We start from the raw sequence: 15,515 nt of genomic DNA on the forward strand, positions 1-15,515 counted from the left end.
AAAAAAAAAAAAAAAAAAAAAATCTGGTGGTAATGTTATGGAGGATCCTTTGTTCATGACATGCGGGTTTTTTTTTTTTTTTTTTTGGCAGGGTCTCCCTCTGTTGCTCAGGCTGGAGTACAGTGGCAGGATCACGGCTCACTGCAGTCTTGACCTCAAGTGGACCTCCTACCTCAGCTCCCCATGTAGCTGAGATTACAGGCACCACTGAGCCCAGCTAATTTTTGCTCCTTTCAGGTAAAGTTTTGCTCTTGTTGCCTAGGCAGTCCTGTGGTGAGGTGACGGAGGCGAGGGTGATGGCTCAGTCCTGGGTTGCCGTGGGTCCTACCCAGGGAATGTTCTGGCACTGCCGAATGAACCCTGGGAAGTGACCCTGGCACAAAGCTCCCTGACTCTCCATGATTTGTCTTTTATTTTGGGGTGTCGTATACAAAGGGAGGTCACTGTTGTGATGGTGCTGGTGGGACTGCTGCCCCTGGTATTCTGGCCTGAGGTGGGCCTGAAATGTGGGCCTCCAGACTGAGGGAACCACTGTGCAGTAAAGGGTAGACTCATTAGCTTGGGGAAGGCAGGGTCTCTGTATCTTTTAGAAGAAAAACAAGACCTCAACCAGTTCCTGGAAGATGAGCTGTGTGCTTTAGTAATATTATGTTTGGAAACAGTGTCTTTGAATTCCTGGAGCCTCAGCCATGCCGGACAGTCTGCTGACAATGTGATCTATGGTAGGACCTTGCATCCGGTTGTTATCAGTTTGACCTCCAGAGGGGGCAGGGGACTTGGTACCTAATGTCAGCCACCCAAGTCCTCAATACATACAAGACCAACCTTGCAAAACCTCTGGACATGAGGGCTTGGTGGAGGTCCCCGACAGGCAGTGTCCTGTACATGTATCACACATTGTGCCTGGGAGAATCCAGCACTGTCCATGTGATTGCACTGGAAGACAACAGCGGGATTTTTTTTTTCTTTTAGACATTCTTGCTCTTTTGCCCAGGATAGAGTGCAGCGGCGTGATCTTGGCTCAGTGCAAACTCTGCCTCCTGGATTCAAGTGATTCTCTTGCCTCAGTCTCCCAAGTAGCTGGGATTACAGGTGTTTGCCACGGCACCCAGCTCATTTCTATATTTTTATTAGAGACGGGGTATAAAAGCCTCCACTCTCCTCCCCTCTTCTCAAAAAAAAAAAAAAAAAAAAGAGACGGGGTTTCACCATCTTGGCCAGGCTGGTCTCGAACTCCTGATCTCAGGTGATCCACCAGCCTCAGCTTGCCAAACTGCTGGGATTACAGGTGTGAGAGACTGCGCCCGGCCAACTAAGTGGGATTTCTGTGCTGTGTCTCTCCTGGGCTCTGTCCTGGGTACCACTGACCTCTGCTGACTTTCATCTGGATCTTTTCAGTGTAATAAACCATGACAGTGAGTATAACAGCATTTCAGAATTCTGTGAGTCCTTATAGCAAATCATTGAACTGAGGGGGTGTCTTGGGGACTCCAGAAACAGTTGGCTTCAGAAATGTGATTCGCTAGAATTACCCTCTCTGAAACTTAGTGCAAGCTTAACTTGGAGAAAGGAAGGTAAAAGGGCTGATGAAGGTTTATTTCTACACAGTTACTACATCACTAGCTGCAATGTGATCGATTACAAGAGGTAAAAGTTACCTATGGAATTTAGAAATGATGGAACCAAGACCCAACAGAGTTGGCACAGCAGATGTGTAAGAAAATGTAAAACAAGAAACAAGCTAAATATACAATCCCTTGGTTATTGTTGCGTGCCATTAGCTACATTGAAAATAAAGGATACGCTGGGCATGGTGGCTCACACCTGTAATCCCAGCACTTTAGGAGGCTGAGGCAAGAGGATCACTTGAGCTCAGGAGTTTGAGACCAGCCTGGGCAACATGGTGAGATCCTGTCTCTACAGGTAATTTAAAAGTTAGCTGGATGAAGTGACGCAGGTCTATGGTCCAAGCTACTTAGGAGGCTGAGGTGGGGGAAATCACTTCAACCCAGGCAGTTGAGGCTGCAGTTGAGCCATGATTGCAGCACTGTGCTCCAGCCTGGGCCACAGGAGCTCCTGTATCCAAAAAAAAGAAAAAAGAAAAAAGAAAAAAAAGGAAGAAAGAGCCAGGCACGGTGGCTCAAGCCTGTAATCCCAGCACTTTGGGAGGCCGAGGCGGGTGGATCATGAGGTCAAGAGATCGAGACCATCCTGGTCAACATGGTGAAACCCCGTCTCTACTAAAAATACAAAACATTAGCTGGGCATGGTGGCGCGTGCCTGTAATCCCAGCTACTCAGGAGGCTGAGGTAGGAGAATTGCCTGAACCCAGGAGGCGGAGGTTGTGGTGAGCCGAGATCACGCCATTGCTCTCCAGCCTGCCGAACAAAAAAGAAAAAACCCCCCTCCAAAAAAAAAAAAAAAAAAAAAAAGGAAGAAAGAAAGAAGAAAAAAGAGAAAAGAGGGGTGGCAAAGCATTCATCCTACCCCTCACCTCTACGGGAACACCAAATTTTAACAATTATCTGCACACAGAAAAGCACCATCACAAGTACCAAAAATCAGGTGAGCCATCACAGTACCTGGTTTTGCCTTCGTATCACAGAAAGAGGCATGGATGCGGGTGGGAGAGACAGTCCTGGTACACTGGTGCCACCTCTTTCACCTGCTGGCAGACACCATGCAGCACCAAGTCTCTGTGCACTTGCAGGAGGGAGAGAGCAATGACTGGGAGGCCTGACACTGAACTCAGTGCTGCCCTGTCACTGCAGAGAGCAAAGCCAAAGCCGTGCTTTGCTCAGTCAGTGCCCAAACTGGAAGGCAGCACCTGGGCCAGCCCTAGCCAGAGGGGAGTCGCCCATTCCAGTGGCCAGAACTTGAGTTTCTGGGCAAGCCTCCCCACCATGGGCCACAGTACTTAGGGATCCTAGGGAAACTTACAAGAGGGTCTAGGACCCAAGGACTGCAGTTCCTCTGCAACTTCTAGTCCTGGGCTCGGCTCGAGCTGGGGACTGGGGTGGCCCATGACCCAGGGAGCCAAGAGCCAGGGTGGCCCAGGGAGTGCTTGCCACCCTCCCCCAGCCCCAGACTGCATAGCTGGCCAAACAATGAAAGTAATTCCTCTCTTCTGCTCAAGGAGAGGAGAGTGAGGAGTAATGAGGACTTGGTGTTGCATCTTGGACACCAGCTCAACCACAGGAGGAGAGGACACCGGGCAGAGGAGTGAGGCCTCCAGCCCAGGCCCTGGCTCACTGGCATTCTAGACACACTTTGGGGCAGAAGGGAACACACTGTCTTGAAAAAAAGGACCCAGCCCTGGCAGGATTCATCACCCATGGGCCCTGAATAACTGGCAGGGATACCCAGGTAGTACATCATGGGCCTTGGGCTCTGAGATGTGCTGACTTCAGGAGTGACCCAGCACACTCCCAGCTCTGGCGGCAATGGTGAGAGAGGGAGGAGAGGGAAGAGAAAAGGGGACTTGGTCTTGCATCCTAGCTACCAGCTTGGCCACAGTGGGGCAGAGCACCAACGAGGCTCTTGGGGTCCCCGAGTCCAGGTCCAGGCTCTTGGACAGTGTTTCTGGACCTGCCCTAGGACAGAGGGAAGGCTGCTGCCCTGCAGGGTGGGTCTCAGGCCTGGCAGCATTGACCACAAGCTGACTGAAGAGTCACTGAGTCTTAGTGGACACCAGTGGGGTCTGCCAGAACCCCACAGCATGGGCTGGCGGGGGTGGTGGCCATTGGAGAGGACCCCGTCTGTGGAAAGTGGAGGCAACAGCAGAAGGACTTTGCATTGCAGTGTGAGTGCCAGCTTAGCCATAGTGGAATAGAACAAGAGGAAAATTGCTAAGGTTGTTGACAATAATCCCTGCTCCCAGACAGCACCTGTGGCCCACCTAGGGCCTGGGGAAAGGACACAATCCCGATGGCTTCACTACCTGGTGATCACAGAGCCTAGGGCCTTGAGTGAACACTGGCGGTAGCCAGGCAGTGGTTCCAGCAGATCTTGGGTGATACCCAGTGCTGTGCTGGCCTCAGGTGTGACCAGTGCAGTCCCAGTGGCGGCAGCCACAGAGGTTCCTGTATCACCGCACCCCCAGCTCCAGGTGACAGCACAGAGAGAGAGAGACTCCATTTGTTTGGGGAAAAGTAAAGGAAGAGAACTAGAGTCTCTGCCTGACAATCCAGAGAATTCTTCCAGATCCTATCCAAGACAACCACGGCAGTACCTCTATGAGGTTTCAAAAACCACAGCATTGGCTGGGCACGGTGGCTCATGCCCGTGATCCCAGCATTTTGGGAGGTTGAGGTGAGTGGATCACCTGAGGTCAGGAGTTCAAGATCACCCAGGCCAACATGATGAAACCCTGTCTCTACTAAAAATACAAAAAATTAGCTATGTGTGGTAGGGGGTGCCTGTAGTCCCAGCTACTTGGGAAGCTGAGGAAGGAGAATTGCTTGAACTTGGGAAGCAGAGGCTGCAGTGAGCCGAGATCATGCCACTGTGCTCCAGCCTAAGTGACAGAGAGAGACTCTGTCTCCAAAAAAAAAAAAAAAAAAATTATATATATATATATACATACATACATATACACACACATATATATGTAAAATATATATATTTATAAGCAAATATTTTAATAAATCGTAATTAAAGTTATTAAGTCATAAAGCAAATCTATGAGTCATTGGCCTTAAAGAGGAGGTAGAGAAAGACATGGGGGTAGAAAGCTTATTCAAAAGGATAGTAAGAGAACATCCCAAACCTAGAGAAAGATATCAACATTCAGTTACAAGAAGTTTATAGAACACCAAGCATATTTAACCCAAAGAAGACTACCTCAAGGTGTCTGATAATTAAACTCGCAAAGGTCAAGGATAAAGAAAGAATCCTGAAAGCACCAAGAGAAAAAACAAATAACATACAAGGAAGCTCCAATACATGGGGGAGCCAACTTTCCAGTGGAAACCTTACAGGCCAGAAGAGAGTGGCATGACATGTTTAAAGTGCCGAAGGAAAAAAACCCATTACCCTAGACATTTTACGTTTTTTTATTATTTATTATTATTTTATTTTGAGATGGAATCTAGCTCTGTTGTCCAAGCTGGAGTGCAGTGACATGATCTCAGCTCACTGTAAACTCTACCTCCCAGGTTCAAACAATTCTCCTGCCTCAGCTTCCTGAGTAGCAGGTGGCAAAAATGTCCTTCAGACAGGAAGAAGAAATAAAGACCTTCCCAGACAAATAAAGCTGAGAGATTTCATCAACAGCAGACCTGTCCTACAAGAAATACTAAAGGGAGTTTTTCAATCTGAAATAAAAGATGTTAATGAGCAAGAAGAAATCATCTAAAGGTACAAAACTCACTGGTAATAGTAAGCACACAGAAAAACTATTATAATACTGTAACTATGGTAAGTTACTTTAAAGTAAATGATAAACCAATCAAAAATAACTACAACCACTTTTCAAGATATAGACAGTACAATAAGACATACAGAGGCTGGACACCATAGCTCTCACCTGTAGTCCCAGCTCTTTGGGAGGCCAAGGCAGGCAGAACACCTGAGGTCAGGAGTTTGAGACCAGCCTGGCCAACATGGTGAAACCCTGTCTCAGCAAAAATACAAAAAAAATTAGCTGGGCAAGGTGGTGGCCACCTGCTACTCAGGAAGCTGAGGCAGGAGAATTGTTTGAACCTGGGAGGTAGAGTTTACAGTGAGCTGAGATCATGTCACTGCACTCCAGCTTGGACAACAGAGCTAGATTCCATCTCAAAATAAAATAATAATAAATAATAAAAAAACGTAAACAGAAACAACAAAAAGTTAAAAAGCGCTGAGATGAAGGTAAAGTGTACAGTTTTCATTAGTTTTCTTTTTGCTTTATGTTTATTTATTCAATCAGTGTTAAGATGACATCAGTTTATAATAATGAGTTATAAGCCTCACAGTAACCTCAAATCAAAAAACACACAATACATGAGACTCTGTCTCAAAAAAAGAAAAGAAAAAACACACAGTGGATACACAAAAAATAGAAGCAAGAAATTAAATCATACCACCAGCCGGCAGAGAAAATCACCTTCACTAAAAGCAAGACAAGAAGGAAAAAAAGAAAAAGAAAGAGAATACCATACAACAGTGAGAAAACAAGTAACACAATGGCAGCAGGAAGTCCCTACTTGGCAATAACATTGAATGTAAATGAACTAAACTCTCCAATACGAAGACGTAGAATGGCTGAACGGATGAAAAAGCAAGGCCCAGTGATCTGTTGCCTACAAGAAACACACTTCACCTATAGAGATACACATAGACTGAAAATAAAGGGACAGAAAAAGCTACTCCATGCCAATGGAAACCAAAAAAGAGCAGGAGTAGCAATAGTGAGACAAAACAGATTTTAAGACAAAAAGTGTAAGAGGAGACAAAGAAGGCCATCCAGCAACAGAATATAATAACTGTAAGTCCATATGCACACACACTGGAGCACATAAAGCAAATGTTATTAGAGCTAGAGAGACAAACCTTAATGTGATAACACCTAGAGACTTTAGCAGCCCACTTCCAGCACTGGATGGATCTCCCAGATGGAAACCCAACAAGAAAACATTAGATTTAATCTGCACTATAGAACAAATGGATCTACTAGGCATTTACAGAACACTCTGTCCAAAGTCTGCAGAATACACACTCTTCTCCTCAGCACATGGATCATTCTCAAGGACAGACCATATGTTAGGTCACTAAGCAAGTCTTAAAACATTAGAAAAGCTGAAATAGTATCAAACATCTTCTCTGACAACAACAGAGTAAAAGTAGAATTCCACAATAAGAGTAATTCTAGAAACAATACAAACACGAGAAAATCAAACAGTATGTTCCTGAATGACCAGTGGTTCAGTGAAGACGTTAAGAAGGAAATTTGACTGGGCACCATAGCTCACGTCTGTAATCCCAGCATTCTGGGAGGCTGACGCAGGCAGATCACCTGAGGTCAGGAGTACAAGACCAGCCTGGTCAACATGGTGAAACCCCATCTCTACTAAAAATACAAAGATTAGCAGGGCATGGTGGCTGGTGCCTGTAATCCCAGCTCCTTGGGAGGCTGAGGCAAGAGAATCACTTGAACCCAGGAGGCAGATGTTGCAGTGAGCCAAGATGGCACCACTGTACTCCAGTCTGGGCAGAGCAAAACTCTGTCTCAAAAAAAAAAAAAAAAAAAAGGAAATTTTAAAAATTCCTGAAACAAATGATCATAGAAACAGAACACAGCAAAACCTGTGGGATACCGTGAAAACAGTATTAAGCAAGAAATTTATATCTCTAAGTCCCTACATCAAAAAAGAAGAAAAACTAAGTAAATAACCTAACAGTGCATCTTAAAGAGCTAGAAAAGTGGCCAGGCTCAGTGGCTCACACCTGGAATCCCAGTACATTGGGAGGCCAAGTCAGAGAGATTGCTCAAGTCCAGGAGTTTGAGACCAGCCTGGCAGCATGGTGACATCCCATCTCTACCAAAAATATAAAAACTAACAGAGCATGGTGGCATGTGCCTGCAGTTCCAGCTTCTAGGGAGGCTGAGATGGGAGGATTGCTTGAGCCCAGGAAGTCAAAAGCTGCAGTGCGCCCTGATGGCATCACTGCACTCCAGCCTGGGTGACAGAGCAAGACCCTACCAAAAGAAGAAGAAAAGGAAGAAGAAGAAGAAGAAGAAAAGAAGAAGAAGATGAAGAGGAAGAGGAAGAGGAGGAAGAGGAGGAGGAGGAAGAGGAAGAGGAGGAAGAGGAAGAGGAAGAGGAAGAAGAGGAAGAGGAGGAGGAAGAGGAAGAAGAGGAGGAAGAGGAAGGAAGAAAGAAGAAGAAAAGAAAGAAGAAAGAAGAAAGAAAAAGAAAAGAAGAAAGAAGAAGAAGAGGAGGCAGAGGAGGAGGAGGAGGAGGAGGAGGAGGAGGCTGGATGCACAGTGGCTCATAACTGTAATCCCATCACTTTGGGAGGCTGATGCAGGTGGATCACGAGGGAAGAAGAAGAAAGACGGAAGAAGAAAGAAGAAGGAAGAAGAAAGAAGGAAGGAAGAAGGAAGAAGGAGGAGGAGGAGGGGGGAGAGGAGGAGGAGGGAGGAGGAGGAGGAGAAAGAAGAAGAAAAGGCCGGATGCATGGTGGCTCACACCTGTAATCCCATCACTTTGGAAGGCTGATGCAGGTGGATCACGAGGTCAAGAGTTTGAGACCAGCCTGGCCAGCATGGTGAAACTCCATCTCTACTAAAAATACAAAAATTAGCCAGGTGTGGTGGCATGCGTCTGTAGTCCCACTTACTTGGGAGGCTGAGCCAGAAGAATCACTTGAACCCGGGAGGCGAAGGTTGCAGTGAGCCACGATTGCACCATTGCACTCCAGCCTGGGCAACAAAGGGAGACCCTGTCTCAAAACAAAAAGAAAAAAAAAAAAACATATACACACGTACACACACACTCACACTAATGTGATCATTATGGTGTCAGAGCCAAGAGGGTGGCTTGTGTAGTAAAAAATGGGGAAGTCATTTCTTGCACAATCCAAACCATATCACTGACCCTTGACAGGCTGCTGGGAGATATGCTAAGGCCTTGGAATGTCCTGTCTGAAACAGTGTCTTTGTACATAGCTGGGGCCTTTGACCATACAACACAGTTCATGCCAACAGTGTAACTGAGGGTTGGACCCTCAGGCCTGTATCCACCTGACTGGAGGGGCTTGAGACTAAGTAAGTGAGGTCAGCCATGTTGGGGGGCTCAAGCCTAGGATGACCAACTCCCAACAAGAACTCTGGACACCAAGGCTCACGTGAGCTTCCATGGCTGGCAGTGCTCTCTGCAGTGTCACTTATTGTTGGGGGAGAATTAAGCACTGCCTGTAGGATTCCACCAGGAATGAGAGCTGCAGCCTCTGCCTGGTCATTCTGGATTCTGCCCCCTGTGCCTTTCATCTTCACTGACTTCAATCTGTACCCTTCTCTGTAATAAACCATAAAAGGGAGGATAACAACTTTTTTAGGTTTGTGAGACCTTCTAGCAAATCACTGGACCTGAGGGTGGTCTGGGGTTCCCGAACACAGTCTCCCACCCTAGCCAGGGACTGGGGCTGATTCCTGGCACATGCCTATTCATATCTAACCCAGCCAAGACTTATGCATGGACCTTGTCACCAAGTCAGGCAGCCAGTGATGGGTTTCTGGGGGTGACATGGAGGTAAGCTGTCACCTGCTGAGAATCACTATGCCTGTATGTCAAGTAAAGTCAGATGTCCAGGTAAGAATCAATGAAGTGAGGCTGGGCGTGGTGGCTCATGCCTGTAATCCCAGAATCTTGAGAGGCTGGGGCTGGTGGATCGCCTAAGGTCAGGAGTTTGAAACCAGCCTGGCTAACATGGTGAAACCTATGTCTACTAAAAGGACAAACATTAACCAGGTACGGTGGTGAATGCCTGTAATCCCAGCTACTCGGGAAGCTGAGGCACGAGAATCGCTTGAACCCAGGAGGTGGAGGTTGCAGTGAGCTGAGATGGCACCACCACACGCCAGCCTGGATGACAGAGACAGATAGTGTATCAAAAAAAAAAAAAAAAATGAGGTGGGGGTAAGCGCTGACATCAGGCAGGTGACATATGACCCAACACAACCAGGGCCTTGGCAAGAGCCCATACTGGATTCAGAAACCAAGTGGGAGCCTCTAGACTAATTTATTGTACAAGAGGAGCAAGTCAGGGGCTTGATGCCCAACTCTAGCGGGGCACAGCACAAAGCTGGTAGGGAGAAGGATACACCAGAAAGCCACCGGCAGGCGAGCTACTGGGCCGGGGCTGTCCAGCGGGCACGGAGAAGCTGAAGTGCTGCAGCAGGTGGGTGAAGAAGAGGAAGAGCTCCATGCGGGCCAGGGGCTCCCCGAGGCATGCGCGGCGGCCTGTGGGTAGGGGAGGGGCCTCAGTGAGCATGGGTCCCAGGCAATACCTCTGCAAGACTCCACAGAAGGGCAGGGAGCCGGGCACCCTACAGGCACCTGCTGAGAAAGGCAGGAAGGCCTCTGGCTTCACAAAGCGGGCCTGGGCATTCAGGAAGTGTTCAGGGTGGAAGCGGAAGGGCTTTTCCCAGATGGCCTCATCCTTCAGCACTGATGACAGGTTGGCGAAGATCGCTGTCCCCTGGGTAGGAGAGGCAGGGTGAGAGTAAGGACTGGGCTCTAGGATGCTGGGACCCTGCCACTAAACACATGGGGGACACACACTGCCTGGCACACAGCTGGACTCTACTAGTCCTGCGCCTGAGAAGCTCCTGGGCAGCCTCTCCAACCCCATAATAGGCCCCAGTCACACCTCTTAGGGGTGCCCACGCTGCCCCCCTCCCTAGGAGCGTTGGGTCCCCCAACATTCTGGCAGGTCCTGGTCTGTCTTCGCCACTAGACTGGGCTCTGGATGGACAGGCCGGCCCTGACTCTGCTCTGTACCCCACACACAGGCTGGACAGTTAGTGTGGTGGCATTAAGGACTGGCAGACCAGGGTTCCCAGACTGGGCCCACCTGGCAGTGGCCACGCTGGGGCACCAACCAGGGGCTGGTGCTGAGCTGGGTGAGGAGGGCCCCAGGCCTACCTTAGGGATGAGGAAGCCCTGCACTTCAATGTCTCGGGATGTCATGTGGGGCATATTCATGGGGACGATGTCCCCAAAGCGCTGCACCTCATGAATCACAGCAGTGGTGTAGGGCATGTGAACCTGGTCGCCCATCTCTGGTCGCCGCGCCTGCCCTATCACGTCGTCGATCTCCTGTTGGACACGGCCTGGACAGACATGTGTCCCCCACGATAGGTCAGCACCCAGGGGACTGGCCCTGACGCCCTCCTTCCTGCCTCCTGTATTAGAGGAGGTCAGGCTTACAGGAGCCTGGCCAAGCCTGTGCTTGGAGCCCTTGGTGTCCCAGCTAAGCTCAGGGTACTCGCCTGTACCCTTCCTCCCTCGCTCCCTACACTGGGTCCCAGCTGGGCTCACGCTGCACATCTGGGTGAAGGATCATGAGCAGAAGGCCCCAGGCCAGCGTGATTGAGGTGGTCACCATCCCGGCCAAGAACAGGTCAGCCACCACCATACGCAGGTTCGTGTCATTGAAGCTGCTCTCGGGGTTCTCCTTGGCCTGAGCAGGGCCGAGAGGGTACTCAGGGGACAGAAAGGGAAAGTCCCCAAATGACCTCCTATTTTGCACCTGTCAGCCCAGGTGCTGCTCACCGGGTGATGCACCAGCCCCAGCTTTTGCCTGGCCACTCCTCATTCCTCCTGGGACCCTCAACCCACCACCCCTGCTCCCCACCCTGGCAGCCGCTCCCACCTTCTCCATCTCTGCCAGGAAGGCATCAGTCAGGTCTCGGGGTGGCTGGGCTGGGTCCCAGGTCATCCTGTGCTCGTTCAGCAGCTCATCCAGGTGGGCCAGGAAAGCCTTTTGGGAGCGTAACACCTTGCCAGCCAGCCACGGGATGCGCAGGAGGACAGGGATGGCATTCAGCACCTGCACCAGACACAGAACAGGGTCTGGATTCCTCCTACACTCTGCCTTCACCTGGACCAGTCTCAGGCCCCAGCCTTCTCCAGGGAAGACCCAGGGCCTGCCTGTCCCCACCACTGACCTCCCAAGTCCCTCCCCAAGTGCCAGCTTCCACCCTCTCTCTTTGCTCTGGTCTGGCAGAGGAGAAACCTAAAATCAAATTCTCCAATGTAAACAGGAGGCACAGGGTTCATGGCCTCTCTTGGTGCCCCCTGACCTGGGCACACCTCTCCCACGACCGTGTCTGAGGTTTCTCCTCCTCCTCCAGGCCCTTCCTCTTGCAGTGGGTTCCCCTTGAATATCCTATCCCAAACCCCTCTATGCAAATCCTGCTCCTCAGAGGCCCGGCTACAGCACTGGCACCTCTGAGGAGCTTGCCCTGTGGAGTCCCCGCAGTCCCTGGCTCTGCACCTGGGGCAGGAAGCCCGACCCCTCCTTCAATCCCTCCTGCGCTAGGTCCAGCAGCCTGAGGAAGCGAGGGTCGTCATACTCGAAGCGGTGCCCGCAGGTAAGGGAGGCGATTACGTTGCTCGCCGCTTTGTCCAGGAGTTCGTTGGGGCGGAAGGGGCGTCCTGGGGTCGGGAGATGCGGGTCAGGGGTCGCCTTTCCCGTCCCCCAGGTTCCCAGTTCCCGCCTTGGGCCCCTCTGCCCATCACCCACCGTCATAGTCATCGAAGGCGGCACAGAGGCAGGCAGCTTCCTTGGTCACCCACTGCTCCAGCAACTTCTTGCCCAGCCTCAAGTTGCGCAAGGTGGACACGCAGAAGCGCCTCTGCTCGCGCCACGCGAGACCGTAACGAGCCATGAACACCCCTGGGGACCGGATGGACGCGTGGGCATGGCCATGAAGGCCTTGGCCTCACTCTCTGCCGCCCACTCCAACCCTGCGCTCCCCTTGGTCTCCCGCAGTCCCTTGCCCCGTCCAGCTGGGCACAGGGTCCACTCTTTGCTCACCCACCTTGCTCGAGTCTTGTCCCCACCTCGGCTCTGCCCATCCTGACTGCCTTTCCACTCAGGGAAGATCCCGTTGGCCCGGCCCAGGCCACACTGAGCCGGCAGCACAGACATAGTCCCCGGACACCTGCCTCCAGCTGGGAAAGGTGCGGGCCTCGCCCACCTGGCTCCTGTTGGGTCTAGGCCGTGGCCCCGCCTACTCACCACAAGCCCCGTCCCCGCCCACACGCTCGCACCTCCCCAGAGCAGGTGGTGTCATGGCCCGCTGTCCCTGGCCTACTCGCTGGCCTTTCTCAGTGTCCCACGTCCACGAACGCGCGCCCTCTCGGCCCAGATCGGGCTCCAGTCACCGCCCACCCGGGTCCCGCGGAAACAGACTCCGTCCCCACCGCCGCTTGCCTTGGGAGCGCGGCCCGTAGCCCAGGACCTGGTTGATGGGCGTAGGCGGGCGGTCGGCGGTGTCCTCGCCGCGGGTCACCAGCGCCTCGCGCACAGCCTCCAGCCCATTGAGCACGACCACTGGAGTCCAGACCAGCTGCAGGCTGAACACGTCCCCAAAGCGGCGCCGCAGCTGCAGAGGGTGGGTTACGGCCTCCGTCAAGCCAGGGTCCCCCAGCTTGCAGGTCCTAGTTCCAAATGAGCCTTGGGCGACCCCTGGGGCTTCCAGAAGTGAGCAAGTGCAAGGAGACCCGGCCTCCTGATCCTGGGGCAGGGACGGGGGTCACATCTTCTATGATGGAGGAACTCACTATGGATGCCTCACTCAGGTATGACCTTGCAAAAATCACTGAAATTGCCAACAGGCCACAGTTAGCACTCCATTTTACAGATGATGGTCTATGCTGGTGAGCAGTGAGGCAAAAGAACCCATAAGGTTTCTCTTGCAGAAGGTTTGAACAGTGTCACTATACCCCTTCATCCTCGATTTTCTCCCCCCCCCCCCCATGGAGTCTTGCTCTGTCACCCAGGCTGGAGTGCATGGCGCCATCTCCGTTCACTGCAACCTCTGCTTCCTGGGTTCAAGCAATTCTCCTGTCTCAGCCTCCCGAGTAGCTGGGATTACAGGTGCCTGTCACTGCGCCCGGCTGATTTTTGTATTTTTAGTAGAGACAGGGCTTCACCATGTTGGCCAGGGTGGTCTCGAACTCCTGACCTTGTGATCCACCTGCCTCGGCCTCCCAAAGTGGTGTGATTACAGCTGTGAGCCATTGCGCCTTGCCATTGATTTCTTACTTACTTATTCATTTATTTAGATGTTGTCTGGCTTTGTCACCCAGGCCGTAGTGCAATGGCAGAATCTCTGCTCACTACAACCTCCACTTCCCAGGTTCAAGTGATTCTCTTGCTGCAGCCTCCCGAGTAGCTGGGATTACAGGTACACCACTGAGCCCAGCTAATTTTCTGTTATGTTTAGTAGAGATGGGGTTTCACCATGTCGGCCAGACTCATCTTGAACTCCTGACCTGAGGTGATCCACCCACCTCAGCCTCCCTAAGTGCTGGGATTACAGGCCTGAGCCACCGTGCCCAGCCTTATTTTCTAATTTAAACAGTACTCAGGACCCTGACTCCTCTCCCACTCCCAAGGCCTTTCCTTCTGGTGTCAGCAGAGGGGACTTTGTGCTCCAGAGTCTATGCTGCCCAGTGAGCTTGAACACCCACTGCAAAGTCCAGCCCCACCTGCAGGCCCTTGCCCTGCTCTTCCTTGGCATTTGGAAAATCTAATCCTTCAGGCTGTGTACAAATGCCCTCCTCTAGAAGTCCCCCAAACCTGCTTCTCCTTTGCAGCCTGGCTTCTGGTGCAGCCTGTGGCTTCACCCACTACCCATGTTTGTGGGGGGTGCTCAGGACCTCTGCCGCCCTCCAGGACCTCCTCCCTCACCTGGTTGCAGCAGTTTGGTGTGTTCTGGAAGTCCACATGCAGCAGGTTGCCCAGCCCGGGCAGTGGCATGGGGCCAGGCGGGTAGCGTGCAGCCCAGCGTTGGCGACGGTGCATCAGGTCCACCAGAAGCAGGAAGATGGCCACTGTCACAGCCAGGGGCACCAGTGCATCCAGCCCCATGGCTGCCTTGCTGCCCACTGAGCTCTCTGGACACACTTGGCACCCCCACCCCACCAGGCACAGAGGACCAGACAGGACACTCTCAGCACACCGAGTGTGTGACTGTTCCCTTATAAAGGGAGCTGATGATGGCCTTTGCCCTCTGCTGTGAGCCAAACCGCTGTGCTGACTGTGCTGCCAGTGGGTTGCAGGGTCAGGCTAGGGCAGTGAGTGACAGGCAGCCTGGCATGAGAGCTCCACCCAAGCTGGAGGTATGGGTTGTACTGGGTCCTGAGCTGTGTACTGGGAACATGGTGGGAAGGCAGCCAGTGGGCCAGTGCCCCAACGGATTCAAGACCATCAGAAGTAGGAAGGTAACATAGCTGACATGCCAAGCCAGCAGTGCCACGAGGGTCATGGGGACATTGCCCCAGGCTGGAACGGGACTTTCTAGGAAGGATTCCTGGAGGAGAACTTTGAGTGGCAGAGACTGAGGGGCTGCCTAGCACTGTAGGCCATGGTACTGGCAGTGGGACCAACGTACCCTTGGAATTTCCTGTGCAGGTGGCCCGAGGGGCCACAGGAAGCTGGCAGCTGGAGCCTGGGTCTTTGCAGGTCTGAATGAAGACTGGATCTGAGAACAAAAGGTAAACAGTTTATTTAAAATTAAAAAAAAAAAATTACGATTTTGTTTTTTTTTTAGAGACAGGGTCTTGCTCTGTTGCCTAGGCTGGAGTGCAGAGGTATGATCGTAGCTCCCTACAGCTCCAAACTCCTGTGCTCAATCAAGAGTTCCTCATATTTTAGCCTCCTGAGTAGCTGGGACTACAGGTGCACACCGTTATGCCTGGCTAAATTTTTTTGTTTTTTGTAGAGATGAGTTCTCACAATGTTGCCCATGCTGGTCTTTTTTTTTTTTTTTTTTTTTTTTTTTTTTTTTTTTTTTT

General features: G+C 51.4%; 1 protein-coding gene and 1 long non-coding RNA gene across 4 annotated transcripts; both read right to left on the reverse strand.

The window, feature by feature from the left end:
• Positions 1-228: 228 nt before the first annotated feature.
• LOC116544093 lies at positions 229-4,344 on the reverse strand. Its single transcript, XR_004265811.1, has 2 exons — positions 2,583-4,344; positions 229-936 (listed from the first exon to the last, which is right to left on the reverse strand). It is a non-coding gene; the product is annotated as an uncharacterized LOC116544093 (long non-coding RNA).
• Positions 4,345-9,694: 5,350 nt separating this feature from the next.
• Positions 9,695-14,791, reverse strand: LOC116544082 (cytochrome P450 2D6-like). Of its 3 annotated transcripts, none has more exons than XM_032270191.1 (9): positions 14,410-14,791; positions 12,928-13,099; positions 12,235-12,387; positions 11,986-12,146; positions 11,362-11,538; positions 11,028-11,169; positions 10,632-10,819; positions 10,044-10,185; positions 9,695-9,947 (listed from the first exon to the last, which is right to left on the reverse strand). In XM_032270191.1, exons 1-9 carry the CDS (start codon positions 14,587-14,589, stop codon positions 9,769-9,771), a joined length of 1,494 nt encoding a protein of 497 aa, XP_032126082.1. In that variant the 5' UTR covers positions 14,590-14,791; the 3' UTR covers positions 9,695-9,768. The 3 variants fall into 3 exon arrangements, with proteins under 3 accessions (XP_032126082.1, XP_032126081.1, XP_032126083.1); XM_032270190.1 differs by having other exon boundaries at positions 10,632-10,805; positions 11,008-11,169; XM_032270192.1 differs by lacking the exon at positions 11,028-11,169 and having other exon boundaries at positions 10,632-10,805.
• Positions 14,792-15,515: the final 724 nt, after the last annotated feature.

The sequence above is a fragment of the Sapajus apella genome, unplaced genomic scaffold, assembly GCF_009761245.1.
Source record: "Sapajus apella isolate SASKATOON/1434 unplaced genomic scaffold, GSC_monkey_1.0 scaffold205, whole genome shotgun sequence".
NCBI lineage: Eukaryota > Metazoa > Chordata > Mammalia > Primates > Cebidae > Sapajus > Sapajus apella.

Coding starts and splice junctions, on each gene's coding strand:
- LOC116544082 (XM_032270190.1), bottom strand. CDS start 14,589: ATGGGGCTGGATGCACTGGTGCCCCTGGCTGTGACAGTGGCCATCTTC. Junction 11,539..11,985: donor GGTCGGGCTTCCTGCCCCAG/GTGCAGAGCCAG, acceptor TGTCTGGTGCAG/GTGCTGAATGCCATCCCTGT. Junction 11,170..11,361: donor TCCTGGCAGAGATGGAGAAG/GTGGGAGCGGCT, acceptor GGCCCTGCTCAG/GCCAAGGAGAACCCCGAGAG.